The sequence below is a fragment of the Haematobia irritans genome, chromosome 3 (genome assembly GCF_050003625.1).
Source record: "Haematobia irritans isolate KBUSLIRL chromosome 3, ASM5000362v1, whole genome shotgun sequence".
In the NCBI taxonomy this organism is placed as follows: Eukaryota; Metazoa; Arthropoda; class Insecta; order Diptera; family Muscidae; genus Haematobia; species Haematobia irritans.
In genome coordinates this window covers 101,841,968-101,857,065 of record NC_134399.1, presented here as the reverse complement: position 1 = coordinate 101,857,065, position 15,098 = coordinate 101,841,968, and the positions used below count along the sequence as shown (strand labels likewise).

Below are 15,098 nucleotides of genomic sequence, written 5' to 3'. Positions count from 1 at the left end.
TTTCTTTAAAATCTAAAATATTTCTGTTTATACCAAAAAAAAGAAGCTACCTATTTATATGTCTGAATGCATTTTTGTTATAGGCCTAAAATGTATTTTAATACACTTCCCCATAGGATGGGGAGTATACTAGCTTTGTCATTTCGTTTGTAACACTCCGAAATATTGATCTCAGACGCCATAAAGTATATATATTGTGGGTCGTGGTGAAATTCTAAGTCGATTCGTCCGCAATATCCATCCGTCTGCCTGATGAAATCTTGATAACTTTTCAACGAAACACATAAAAAACAATTTCTGATTCAATCACGAAATTAATTGAAACAATTAATGTTTTAATTGAAATGTCTTCAATCACAGAAATGCCCAGCAAAAAATTCGTCGACAAAAAAGTAATGAAAATGTCCTTTTTGAATCCGCAAGTGGTGCAAAATTGATGCAGAAGCGGTGAATTTAACATGGGCTTGTCATAGGACGGAAGTTCTCCATTTCAACAGCCGTTGCACTGAACTTGCATCACTTCTTTAGGTGTGATCCGAATTCAACGTTTTGAATGTAAATTAAAAAATTCTGTGATATTTTGTCAAATAAATATTTTTTTATAATTTGTAATGGATTCTAACGCTTCTCGGAAACGTTTGACCACAAATATTTTCAAAAATTCACAATTTCTTCCGAATTCAACGTTTTGAATGTAAATTAAAAAATTCTGTGATATTTTGTCAAATAAATATTTTTTTATAATTTGTAATGGATTCTAACGCTTCTCGGAAACGTTTGACCACAAATATTTTCAAAAATTCACAATTTCTTCAGATTGGATTTAGCATTTTTTTCGAAAAAAAATTTAAATGATTTGTACCAGTTTATGAAGTCTTACTGTGTTTTAAAAAAAAGTTAAAATTACCCATTAAAAGTATAAACAAGTTATAAAAAATTGAATTAAAATAACTTCCTGGATTGCTAAAATAAAGAACATCATTGGGAGTGCATCTTCTGGAAGTGCTTTTAAAGTTGTGCCTTTGGAAGAACTTCCAAATTTTTTGCTGGGTGATAGTATCAATTAAAAAATTAATTGAAAGTCAAAATAATTGATCCAAATAAAACAAATTAATACTATGAATTTTTATACCCTCCACCATAGGATGGGGGTATATTAACTTTGTCATTCCGTTTGTAAAACATCGAAATATTGCTCTAAGACCCCATAAAGTATATATTCTGGGTCGTGGTGAAATTCTGAGCATGTCCGTCCGTCCGTCTGTTGAAATCACGCTAACTTCCGAACGAAACAAGCTATCGACTTGAAACTTGGCACAAGTAGTTGTTATTGATGTTGGTCGGTTGGTATTGTAAATGGGCCATATCGGTCCAATTTTACGTATAGCTCCCATATAAACGGACCCCCAAATTTGGTTTGCGGAGCCTCTAAGAGAAGCAAATTTCATCCGATCCGGCTGAAATTCGGTACATGGTGTAAGTATATGGTCTCTAACAACCATGCAAAAATTGGTCCATATCGGTCTATAATTATATATAGCTCCCATATAAACCGATCCCCAGATTTGGCTTGCGGAGCCTCTAAGAGAAGCAAATTTCATCCAATGCGGCTGAAATTTGGTACATGATGTCAGCATATGATCTGTAATAACCATGCAAAAATTGGTCCACATCGATCCATAATTATATATAGCCCCCATATAAACCGATCATCCGATTTGGCTTGCGGAGCCTCTAAGAAAAGCAAATTTCATCCGATCCGGCTGAAATTTGGTACATGGAGTAAGTATATGGTCTCTAATGACCATGCAAAAATTGGTCCCCATCGGTCCATAATTATATATAGCCCTAGATTTGACCTCCAGAGCCTCTTGGAAGACCAAAATTCATGTGATTCAGTTGAAATTTGGTACGTGGTGTTAATACATGGCCTCAAACACCCATGCGAAAATCGGTCGAAATCGGTCCAAAATTATATATAGCCCCCATATAAACCGATTCCTAGATTTGACCTCCGGAGCCCCTTGGAAGAGCAACATTCATCCGATTGGGTTGAAATTTGGTACGTGATGTTAGTATAAATATGGTATCCAACAACCATATATATATAGCCCCATATAAATCGATCCCCAGATTTTACCGCCGGTGCCTTTTGGAGAAGCAAAATGCATCCGATCTAGTTGAAATTTGGTACGTGGTGGTAGTATATGATATTTAACAACCATGCCAAAAGTGGTCCATATCAGTCCATAATCATATATAGCCCCCATATAAACCGATCCCGAGATTTGGTTTTGGAGGAGCAAATTTCATCCGAGTCAGTTGAAATTTGGTACATGTGCTAGTATATGGCCGTTAACAACCATGCCTAACTAGGTCCATATCGATCTATAGTTATCTATAGCCCTCAGATAAATCGATCCCCAATCACAGAAAAATTGGTCCATATCAAGCTCATAATTGTATATAGCCCCCACATCTGGCTCTCTACGTACCGTGCAAAAGTCCATATCGATTCGTAATTATTTTTAGACTTACCTATACATACCTAACTCACAATTTAGAAAACGATGTTAAGGAGTTTTAAGATACCACAACCCTAGTAATTCGATTGTGGATGACAGTCTTTCGTAGAACTTTCTACGCAATCCATGGTGAAGGGTACATAAGCTTCGGGCTGGCCGAACTTACGGCCGTATATACTTGTAATTGATTTTTGTTTCAATTTAAAAATTTTTTGAATCAATTTAATTTTTAATTTAATATTTTTTAAAACTTAATTAAGACCCCAGCAAAAAAAGAGCTTCCACAAAAGTAGTTTGGATCCCCAATTTGTGACCTGGGAGTAGTGCAAACTTGGATCATCGCCAATGAATTTTTGTCATTTTTGGATCCTTTGCATTGCTTTAGAAGTTGTTCCTTGAAACTTCACTTCACTAAAAAACAAAATTTTTTTCCAATTTCATTTATTTATCAATATTTTTTGCCTTAGCGCACTCGGTCACAAACGCCATTGAACGTCTATTCAAATGTTTGTGATATGAACATAATATGACACCACGGCATGACATTCTAACTACTTCCTGAGATGTTCTTTATTATTATGAATGAAAAAATAAAGATCGCCTGTTAAAATGTCACCAGCGGTAATTTTTAAATTCAATATTTTTCCAAGAAATTAATGTTACACATCGTTTTTATTATGGTATTTTCGGCATATATTTTTTCCCATTAAAAATCAAAAAAAAAAAAATTAAAATTATCGTAATTTTCAAAACCTTCTCCAAAGAACTTCCATGGAAGTGAAAAAGTCAAACGGCACAGTTTCGATTCCCAACGGGCATGCATTTTTTCTTTTTATTATTATTTTTTTTTACTTTTTGGTTGATTTTAATTGTAAATGAAATCTGTTTTGGTTAATTTAACTTTTAACTTTTAGTTTAATTTAACATACGCAAATAATTATTAAAGTCATGGAAATTTTCTTAAAACGTAATAATTCCATGAACTCAAATAGAATTAAATCGGCTTTAGTGAGGTTCGAAAGGTTCACTTTTGTTTTGAGTGCAAAGAACATCTCGAGAAGTAGTTAGAATGTTATGTCGCTGTGTGATATTACGTTCATATCACAAACAAAATCCATGTAAAATTCTTTGGGTATACCAACTACTAGTTTGGGAGCTCTTTCTTTGCTAGGTATATATAGCCCCCATAGAAGCCGATCTGCCGATTTGATTTCTGGAGCTTCCTTGAGGTGCAAATTTCATACGATCAGATGTCAAAATATGCTTTTTACTAATCGAGCACAAATTGATCCATATCGGTTCATAATTATATATAGCCCACATATAACCGAACCATTTAGAAGAAATTAAATTGACTGGCATGAAAACATTTGGTAGTATGTGTAAGTAAAAATTTCGTTTCTGGCACGATAAACTGATCACATAAACTGATCTTTGTAATTTCAAACTATATCGGAGTAGTGGCGTGAACGGCAAAAGAGTTCAAAGTAATAATTATTACGATATTTTTATAAAACTCTTGAACTAACTTGATAGAAGTGCGATTAACTAAATTGAAGTTCAAAACATATCAGCTACTTTTTTTGGTGTAAGAAGTTTTTATCTTAAAAGAACATTCTACGCAATCCATGGTGGAGGGTACATAAGAATCGGACTTACCGAACTTACAGCCGTATATATTTGCATTCCAATATTATTATTGTTACGAAGAATGTTATGTGTTCTTTACAACAAATATTTACCATTAGAGTGTGACCTATTTACATTGAGATGTCTCATGTTTTATTGAATTTTTCAGAGACACACATTTTTATGGTTAACAAACAAATGTTTGAAGAAGTTGACATTAGTTGCGTTTCTTTACCTATAGAAATAAAATTTTGACAAAATTTTCTTTAGAAATAAAATTTTGACAAAATTTTCTTTAGAAATAAAATTTTGACAATATTTTCTATAGAAATAAAATTTTGACAAAATTTTCTATAGAAATAAAATTTTGACAAAATTTTCTTTAGAAATAAAATTTTGACAAAATTTTCTATAGAAATAAAATTTTGACAAAATTTTCTATAGAAATAAAATTTTGACAAAATTTTCTATAGAAATAAAATTTTGACAAAATTGTCTATAGAAATAAAATTTTGACAAAATTTCTATAGAAATAAAATTTTGACAAAATTTTCTATAGAAATAAAATTTTGACAAAATGTTCTATAGAAATAAAATTTAGAAAGAAAATATCTATAGAAATAAAATTTTGACAAAATTTTCTATAAAAAAAATAAAATTTTGACAAAATTTTCTATAGAAATAAAATTTTGACAAAATTTTTTATAGAAATAAATTTTTGGTAGATTATTTTTGGCTCGAGTTAAAACCATGATTATGAACTGATATGGACCAATTTTTTTGTGATTGGGGATCGGCTATATAATATAACTATAGACCCATATGGACCAATTTTGGCATGGTTGACAATATACTAACTCCTCGCACTAAATTTCAATCGAATCGGATGAAGTTTGCTCCTCCAAGAGGTTCCAGAGGTCAAATCTGCGGATCGATTTATATGGGGGCTATACATAATTATGGACCGATATAACCATTTTTTGCATGGTTGTTAGATACCATATATTTACACCTCGTTCCAAATTTCAACCGTATCGGATGAATTTTGCTCCTCCAAGAGGCTCGGGAGGTCAAATCTGGGGATCAGTTTATATGGGGACTATATATAACTATGGACCGATATAGACCAATTTTGGCTTGGTTGTTAGATACCATATACCTACACTTCGTACCAAATTTCAACCGGATCGGATGAATTTTGCTCCACCAAAAGGCTCCGGAGCTCAAATCTGGGGATCGGTTTATAAGGGGGCTATATATAAAAATGTACCGATATAGACCAATTTTGGATTGGTTGTTAGATACCATATACTTACACTTCGTACCAAATTTCAACCGGATCGGATGAATTTTGCTCCTCCAAGAGGGTCTGGAGTTCAAATTTGGGGATCGGTTTATATGGTGGTTATACATAACTATGGAACGATATGGACCACTTTTTGCATGGTTGTTAGAGACCATATTCTAACACTACCAAATTTCAAGGGGATCGGATGAAATTTGCTTCTCTAAGAGGCTCCGCAAACCAAATCTGGGGGTCGGTTTATATGGGGCCTATACGTAAAAGTGATCCAATTTGGCCCATTTGCAATACCATCCGACCTACATCAATAACAACTACTTATGCCAAGTTTCAAGTCGATAGCTTGTTTCGTTCGGAAGTTATCGTGATTTCAACAGACGGGCGGACGGACATGCTTAGATCGACTCAGAATTTCACCACGACCCAGAATATATATACTTTATGGGGTCTTAGAACAATATTTCGATGTGTTACAAACGATATGACAAAGTTAATATACCCCCATGCTATCGTTGAGGGTATAAAAAAATGTTTCTCTTCATGTTCGTAAATATGATACTTTATCGTAAGAAATAAGACAAACTAGAAGAAAATCAACCGAAAAATGACAAAGTTATAAGCAATTGAGTGAATAAATCCGATGCCAAATCATACAAAAATGAGCCACTCATCCACACAAAAATGCCACTCGGCCACACAAGAACGCATTTGATATGAGTATGTAAGTAAGAACTCTGATGAGACCATCATAATATGTTAGGCATCATAACAGGATATAACACACTTGGAATACACATTGTAAGGATTGGCTGAATGACTGATGATATTTTTAGACGGCATCTGGACCCGGAGGCAATGGAAGACTCCTACCATTTTCTGTGTCAGTGTCCATACTCAAAAAAAAAAAAAAAAAATATTGTCGGGCAATGGAAGACTCCTACAATTTTCTCTGTCAATGTCCACACTAAAAAAAATATTGTCGTGAGGTCAAAGATTTCATGTCTTTAAGATACGAATGCAAATTTTGCTTAGCATAGAAGACGCATTTCTCTAATATAAAGAGTTTTTTTGCCTTGTCCAAAAGTTGATAAACTTTTCAATGAAGTCGTATTGTCCTTATAATTAAGTGATTTCACTTAAAAATGGGTATCATAACATGAAAGAAAAAATTTTTGGGCTAAGGTCAACTTGACTTTAATAATTCAGAAAAAATTTTTAAATTTAATGAAATTGTCTTTAAATTTGTTGTCTTTTTGCATCTTGACTACAAAGCAAAAAATCGTTCAAATATAGGACATGTTTTTCAACACTTTATTTTAAAGACGTTTTTTACTAGAAACATAGCATAATTTCTACTGGAAGTCGAGTCTTAATTAAGAAAATAAAGTTGTCGTTAACTCGTTTTTAAAGAACATTGAAAGCATATGAAAAAAAAGCTGAAAAAGCGAAAAATTAAAATTTGCTTCCTGGAAGCAAGTACACAAAACCTAAATTTAAAAGAGAATTGTGTCTTAAAAGTATCCTTACTTGTATTCTCCGCTTCTTTGGCTCGGAATCAATACCAAATTTTTTAAGGCAAAGACAAAATCTTTGGAAACGGTCATGCTTTTTTTTCAGTGTATAAAAAAATATTTCTCTTCATGTTCGTAAAGATGATACTCTATCTTTATCGTAAGAAATAAGACCAACTATGTTAGAAGAAAATCAATCGAAAAAAATGACAAAGTTATAAGCAATTGAGTGAATAAATCCGATGCCAAATCAAACAAAAATGAGCCACTCATCCACACAAAAATGCCACTCGGCCACACACACACAAAAATTTTTTTTTCCGATTCAATCACCAAATTAATTGATCCAATTAATTTTTTAATTGAAATGTCTTCAATCACGAAAATGATAGTATCAATCACAGTTTTAATTGGGCATAGAAAAAATTCTTGATTAAAAAATTAATTGATTTTTTAGCAAATTTCAATTAATTTTTTAATTGATTCAATTAAAAATTTAATTGATGTTGATTGCAAAACTCAATTTATTTATTTTAAAAAAGGTAACTATTTTTAATTACTTTCTGAATTGGCTTAGAGTTTTTATTTGGATTAACAAATGATTGTTTGAAATACATTTTTAATTAAAAAAAAATCAGCACTTTTTTAACTGAATTAGTCTTCCGAATTTGATTAAAAAGTTAATTGTATCAATTAATTTGTTAATTAAAATTTTTAAAATTTTCAATCATTGACTTAATTAACTTAATGTTTCTATCATGATTAAAAAGTTAATTGTATCAATTAATTTATTAATTAAAAAAAATTTCAACTTCAATTAACTTTTTAATTGGAAATATTTTGGTGATATTTTTTTCTGTGCAAGAACGCATTTAATATGGGACTACAAGAGTAGTAAGAACTCAGATTTTCAGATGGCGACACATATAGAGAGGATTTGAGACCATCATAACAGGATATAACACACTTGGAAAACACATGGTATGGATTGGCTGAATGACTGATGATATTTGTATACGGCGTCTGGACCCGGAGGCAATGGAAGACTCCTACCATTTTCTGTGCCAGTGTCCAGCACAATCTTTCCTTTTTCTTTCAGGATATTACCGATGTACAGGACTACAATCTGAAGGATATACATGTTTTCTCAAGGCTTCGAGAAGAATGGGCTAGAAAGCTCATTTTGGAACTCGTTTGGAAACGCGTATATGATTGATGAAGAGGAGAGAAGACAACTATAAGGAATCACAATGGACCAACATGGCCTAGGTTAGGTTAGGTTAGGTTAGGTTAAAGTGGCAACCCGATTAAGATTCAGGATCACTTAGACTATTCAGTCCATTGTGATACCACATTAACTAAAAGTACCTATTACATATGTGCACTTCTAGTTTTAACCGTTGAACCTTCTCGATTATTTTCTTCTGTTGAACCAACCAGATTGTTCCAAAAACATTAGCAGACTGCTTAAGTTAACGTTTTCCAGGTCCGCCAGTAATCTGAAGCTATATGCCCCCAAAATTTGCTTACGCCTTACACAAAATGCAGGACACTCACACAAGAGGTGTTTTATTGATTCCTTTTCCTCCGCATCATGACAGCTCATACAATAGTCATTATACTTCGCACCAATAGTTTTTGCAAAATCGCCTATCAGGCAGCGACCCGTTATAGCAGATATCAGGAGTGACATCTGGCGTCTCGAGAACGCTAGCATATCTTGTGTGCGATTTAAGTTTAAATGGGGCCATATTTGCTTGGTGTCATTACAACCCTTACAATTCTCCCATCGAACATTTGCCATCATGACAGCCTTCTCACGCAGTAAGAGCTTGCAGGTAGCCAGACCAAGAGATTCTAGTTCCTCTGGAATATGTAAGGTAGTTCCTAGCCTTGCTAGCTCATCTGCTTCGCAGTTCCCCGGTACACACAAAGAAAATTTCATTAAAATTGAGCCAACGAAAATGTTTCATTGATATAACGAAACATTTTCATTAAGACAATGAAAATGTTCGTTAATAGTACGAAACGTTTCGTTGACTAACAGAAAATTCGTTATAATAACGAAAAATTTCGTTATATCAATGAATTTTTTTCATTGGCTCAATTTTAATGACACATTTCATTAATATAACGAAACTTTTTCTACCAGTGTATGTTCCTGTGGCCAGGCACCCATATTAGGTGAATATTGTGCTGCTCAGCCATATCATTGAGAGATTTGCGGCAGTCGATGGCCGTTTTCGAGTTGAGGAACACAGAGTCCAAGGATTTTATTGCAGGTTGACTGTCTGAGTATATATTAATGCCAATATTGCTTGGAGCATTACTTCTCAGCCAATTCACCACTTCTCTTATTGCTAATATTTCAGCCTGAAAAACACTACAGTGATCAGGTAATCTTTTCGCTATTCGAAGTTCCAGATCTTTAGAATATACTCCGAAACCCACTTGGCCATCCCATTTGGAGCCATCAGTGTAGAAATCTATATATCTTTTATTCCCCGGGGTCCGTGTACACCACGCCTCACTGTTGGGAATTAGAGTCTCAAACTTTTTGTCGAAAAGTGGACTCGCCAAAATGTAATCCACTACGTTAGGCACATCTGGCATTATTTTGAGGACCGAACTGTGACCGTAACTTTTTTCCGACCACAGCGATAGCTCGCGCAACCGCACAGCCGTTGTTGCAGCTGACTGTTTGGACAAAATGTCTAAAGGCAATAGATGCAGTATGACATTAAGGGTATGACAGTGTGACTAAAGGCAATAGATGCAGTATGACATGGCCTAGGTGGGAACCAATCCCATTTCTACGGATTGATGGCTCCAATCCTATAACATAACCTGACATAGACAAGTGGTCGAAGAAAACCCCGATTTTAAAAGAAGAAAGAAACCTAGATCCACTTTGTAATGCTATATCGATTATTGACTAAATTCGCGGAGATCAATTTTCTTATATCTTTAGCACATAATTATTTTCAATTTTAAAATTTTTATTAATATTTGTTCACCATTGATTAACACTATAGGCTTCGTTGACAGAGCATAAATATGGATATCTGCTATTCTTTCCGCTTTTACACTTTGCTGCAGGCTTTTCGCAACTGGCATATATGGGTTTCCGTTGCATATTGGTGGTGGCATAATTACAGGCCATTAGAAAATTTTTAGCTCCATTTTTGGTATAGGTAACTGCAGAACAACCCACACGCACATTACGATCGGCTACCATAACAGTGAAATGGCCAATTTCCTTGCTGTAAGGAAAATTACAAATCAAATCAAATATATTTAAATCCCATTTTCATTAATTTCAAAGGCAACTTACTTTTGATTATAGGTAACGGGAAATGCATTAATATAAGCCATTTTGCTATTTGAAACCTCATTATACCACATGTTTATGGCATTTGTAATCATTTGTCGTTTATTTAATTGTCCACTGAATGTCATCCAAGCCAAATTTTGTCCAGAATTTCTGAAGGCTTGAGTATTTCGGCAGGCATCATGATTCATTTCACACTGACGAACATTGAGAGCAGCTAATTGAGCTAATTCTACATCCCATCTCATAGTGGCCATACGGCAAGCTGCTTTATGATTGGCCACTGTCCCACTGGCAACCTTATTTCGTTTGACATTATGACGATGGAGAATAAGTCGTTTTAGTTTCATTGTCATTTTAATCAATGCAGCATTTTTAGGACATTTTGTCGAAAATTTCTGCAAAATAAATTTTTATTTAGAAACTTCAGTGCAATTTCTGAGGCGAACCTACTCCACTATGGCCACAAGCTATATGAGTGGTACCAGCTGGACAAATATTTTTCGCACAATAATTTGTAGCCGTAATGTAACCAAAACATAAGGCTGAGAGCAAAAGCAACCGAATTGATCCCATTTTCTTTGTGACTTTGTTGAGTCAGCAGCAGTGTTTTAATTAAAGTCAGTCTATTTATATGTGTAAGGGTTTATGACTTTTTTTGTGGTAGGCCTAATATGGGATTTTCCAAATCTATTTTTGATATGGAATATGTTATGTTTTTACTACATCAAATATTTACCATTAGATGTTTTTATGGTTTATATACCTTGAGACGTCTCATATCTTAATGAATTGAATGGATATACTTACATATTCGCCAGAAAAATAGCGTATCTTATAATTCCATTTGTGACAAATAAATAAATGCTTGAGGAATGTGACATATTAATTATTACATTTGGTTAAATTTGCACATTTATGTCCTACACTGAAAAAAAAACAGTGTTGACCTAAGAGATTGTACACCCTATCATTCTATTTGTAACACATCCAAATATTGATTTCCGACTATACAAAGTGTATATATATTCTTGATCAGGGAGAATTTCTAAAACGGTATATCCGATTTGCCTGTATCGAAATCTAGAGATTTTTAAGGTCCTTAAATAAGTGTGTCGAACATGCACACAAAAAAAGTAAACTATTTTACAGCAAGAATGAGCCACGTCGTGCGAAAATTGAATTGAATTATACGACACATTTTGTGATTTCCACAAAGCATTATTAAACCCCTGGTGCACTTTTTAACTACAAATCACGAAATTAGACCCTCTCATAGAAAAAAAACAAGTATATACGGCCGTAAGTTCGGCCAGGCCGAAGCTCCACCCCCACCATGGATTGCGTAGAAACTTCTTCTAAACACTGCCATCCACAATCGAATTACTTGAGTTGCGGTAAAACCTCCTAACATCGTCTTCCAAATTGTAAGTAAGTCCATACGTGGTATATATTAAATCAAAAAAGACCGATTAAATACGTCTATAATTCAGTTTGACAAAATTTTCTGTAGAAATAAAACTTTAACGAAATTTTCTATAGAAATAAAATATTCACAAAATCTTCTATAGAAATAAAATTTGACAAAGTTTTCTATAGAAATAAAGTTTTGATAAAATTTTCTACAGAAATGAAATTTTAACAAAATTTTCTATAGACATAAAATTTTGACAAAATTTTCTATAGAAATAAAATTTTGGTAGATTATTTTTGGCTCCAGTGGCAACCATGATTATGAACCGATATGGATCAAGTTTTATGTAATTGGGTGTCGGCTATATGTAACTATAGACCGATATGGACCAATTTTGATATGGTTGTTTCAACCGGATCGGATGAAATTTGCTTCTCTTAGAGGCTCCGCAAGCCAAATCTGGGAATCGGTTTATATGGGGGCTATATATAATTGTGAACTGATGTGCACCAATTTTCGCATGTATATAAGAAACCATATACTAACACCACGTTCCACATTTGAACCGGATCGGATGAATTTTGCTCCTCCAAGAGGCTCCGGAGGTCAAATCTGGAGAACTGTTTATATGGAGGCTATATATAATTATGGACCGACATAGACCAATTTTAGCATGGTTTTTAGAGATCATGTACCAAATTTCAGCCGGATCGGATGAAATTTGCTTCTCGTTGAGGCTCCGCACGCCAAATCTGGGGATCGGTTTATATGGGGGCCTTGCATACACAAGGTCGTGGGTTCGATTCCTGCTTCGACCGAACACCAAAAAGTTTTTCAGCGGTGGATTACCCCACCTCAGTAATGCTGGTGACATTTCTGAGGGTTTCAAAGCTTCTCTAAGTGGTTTCACTGCAATGTGGAACGCCGTTCGGACTCGGCTATAAAAAGGAGGTCCCTTGTCATTGAGCTTAACATGGAATCGGGCAGCGCTCAGTGATAAGAGAGAAGTTCACCAATGTGGTATCACAATGGACTGAATAGTCTAAGTGAGCCTGATACATCGGGCTGCCACCTAACCTAACCTAACCTAACATGGGGGCTATATATAATTATGGACCGATGTGGACCAATTTTTGCATGGTTGTTAGAGACCACATACTAACATGATGTACCAAATTTCAGCCGGATCGGATGAAATATGCTTCTGTTAGAGGCTCTGCAAGCAAAATCTGAGGGTCCGTTTATATGGGGGCTATACGTAAAAGTGAATCGATATGGCCCATTTTCAATACCATCCGACCTACATCAATAGCAACTACTTGGCACAAGTTTCAAGTCGATAGCTTGTTTCGTTCGGAAGTTAGCGTGATTTCAATAGACGGACGGACGGACATTCTTAGATCGACTCAGAATTTCAACACGACCCATAATATATATATACTTTGTGGGGTCTTAGAGCAATATTTCGATGTGTTACAAACGGAATGACAAAGTTAATATACCCCCCATCCAATTGTGGAGGGTATAAAAACTGAACTAAGAGTAAAGAAAACAAGTATATACAGCAGTAAGCTCGGCCGGGCCGAATCCTAAATACTAGGGCTTTCTTTTTCCCGGACTTTTTGCATTCCCGGGAAAGCGGGATTTCTTTTCGAATTTCCCGGGTTCCCGGTCAAAGGGAAACCTGCTTTGATGTGGACATTTGAACTAATTAGAAATTGCCTAAAGCTACGGTCATAAAGGGCTCTCTGGACAACTAACAATATATATTATATTGTTCTCTTACATCAGCCATAACTCATACTAAAATATGGTTATGGCTGTCTTCTTCGGTATAGTTTTTGGAAGAACACTATTAATATAGTGGGATTTTTTGTAACACTAAAAAACTATTTGGAAATGAAAGAAACTTATTTCACAATCGTTAAACGGGATCAATAAATGCACATGTTCAGTCAATATTCCCAAAAGGGAAACACTACCATGTAATACGACATTCACATTACACTTCCAAAATCCACTTTAACTAGATTTCAATTGTCGTATGCCCTATAAATAATGGCTTTAAACCCCAATTTTAATAGATTTCAAGCCTAATGTTTATAAGGTATAAATTTGAAATTAAAGTAACTATTTTAAGAAAGGTTGGAATTTTCTTATTTCATAAAAATTATACAATTGCCAACGTGGGTTACATTAGGTAAAATGTTCCGTTGTTTTTAAATGTTTACTCAGTCTACCAGTCTGTCGGAATGTCGGTTTACAGAAATATGACAATCATAAATTAGGAAGTGCAAACTTCTTTTTAACAACTGGGAGCCCGTTGGATTCTGGATTAGAACCCACGACTATGTATGTTCCATAAGGAAACTACTATGACTTGGTACCATAGTTATTCACATTACATTACATAGTTATTCACTTTTGCCATATAAAACCCTCTATTATACATAAAATATTGTAAAGAACATTTCCCGCGAATTCCCGCACTTCATTTCCGAGAAAGCGAGAGCGAAAAATATCAATTTCCCTAAAAATCTTTAGAGTTTTACCCCCCAACTTTTCAAATGATTACGAGAATTAAAATCTGTTTCAAGCTATTTTCATGATCAGTGCACCTTCTACCTCTAGATTTTCAATTTCAGGCAAATTGGATAAAAACTACCCAGCAAAAAAGCGTCGCCAAAAAAGTAGTGAAAACGTTCTTTTTGGATCCGGAAGTGGTGCAAAATTGGCGCAGAAGCGATGAACATGGGCTTGTCATTGGATGGATTTCCAGCATTTTAACAGCCATTACACTGAATTTTCATCATTTCTTAAGGTGTGATGCAAATTCAGTGTTTTGGATGTGAATTAAGAAATTTTGTGATATTTTGACAAATAAATAATTTTTAAAAATTTTTATTAGTTTTAATGCATTCTTACGCTTGTGTGGAACGTTTGGCATCAAATATTTTCAAAAATTCGCAATTTTTCTAGAATGGATCTAGCATTTTTGTTGGCAAAATTTAAATAATTATTACCATTTTATTAATTCTTAATCTATTTTCAACCAATTTGTTACAAAAAATTAAAATTTTTCCATTAAAAATATGAAAAAAGCGAGTTATAAAAAAATTGACTCAAATGAACTTCCTGTGCAGCTAAAATAAAGAACTTTTGTGGTAGGACATTTTTGGAAGTGCTTTTAAAGTTATGCCTTTAGAAGTACTTCCAATTTTTTTTTGCTGGAAACAGATTCTACAGGAATAGCTCCCAAGAAGTATATGGGGGCTATACCAAACCATGGACCAATACTCACCATTTTCGGCAAACCTCTTTATGGTCCTAGAATACCTCTAGATTTCAAATTTCAGGCAAATCGGATAGAAAATACACTTTCTAG

At 34.2% G+C, this 15,098-nt stretch overlaps 1 protein-coding gene across 1 annotated transcript; it reads right to left on the bottom strand.

Moving 5' to 3' along the window:
* Window positions 1–9,981: 9,981 nt before the first annotated feature.
* LOC142231107 (antigen 5 like allergen Cul n 1-like) lies at window positions 9,982–10,875 on the bottom strand. Its single transcript, XM_075301727.1, has 3 exons — window positions 10,753–10,875; window positions 10,303–10,697; window positions 9,982–10,231 (listed from the first exon to the last, which is right to left on the bottom strand). Exons 1-3 carry the CDS (start codon window positions 10,873–10,875, stop codon window positions 9,982–9,984), a joined length of 768 nt encoding a protein of 255 aa, XP_075157842.1.
* Window positions 10,876–15,098: the final 4,223 nt, after the last annotated feature.

Coding starts and splice junctions, on each gene's coding strand:
- LOC142231107 (XM_075301727.1), bottom strand. CDS start 10,875: ATGGGATCAATTCGGTTGCTTTTGCTCTCAGCCTTATGTTTTGGTTAC. Junction 10,698..10,752: donor TAGCTTGTGGCCATAGTGGA/GTAGGTTCGCCT, acceptor TTTATTTTGCAG/AAATTTTCGACAAAATGTCC. Junction 10,232..10,302: donor CCCGTTACCTATAATCAAAA/GTAAGTTGCCTT, acceptor TTTTCCTTACAG/CAAGGAAATTGGCCATTTCA.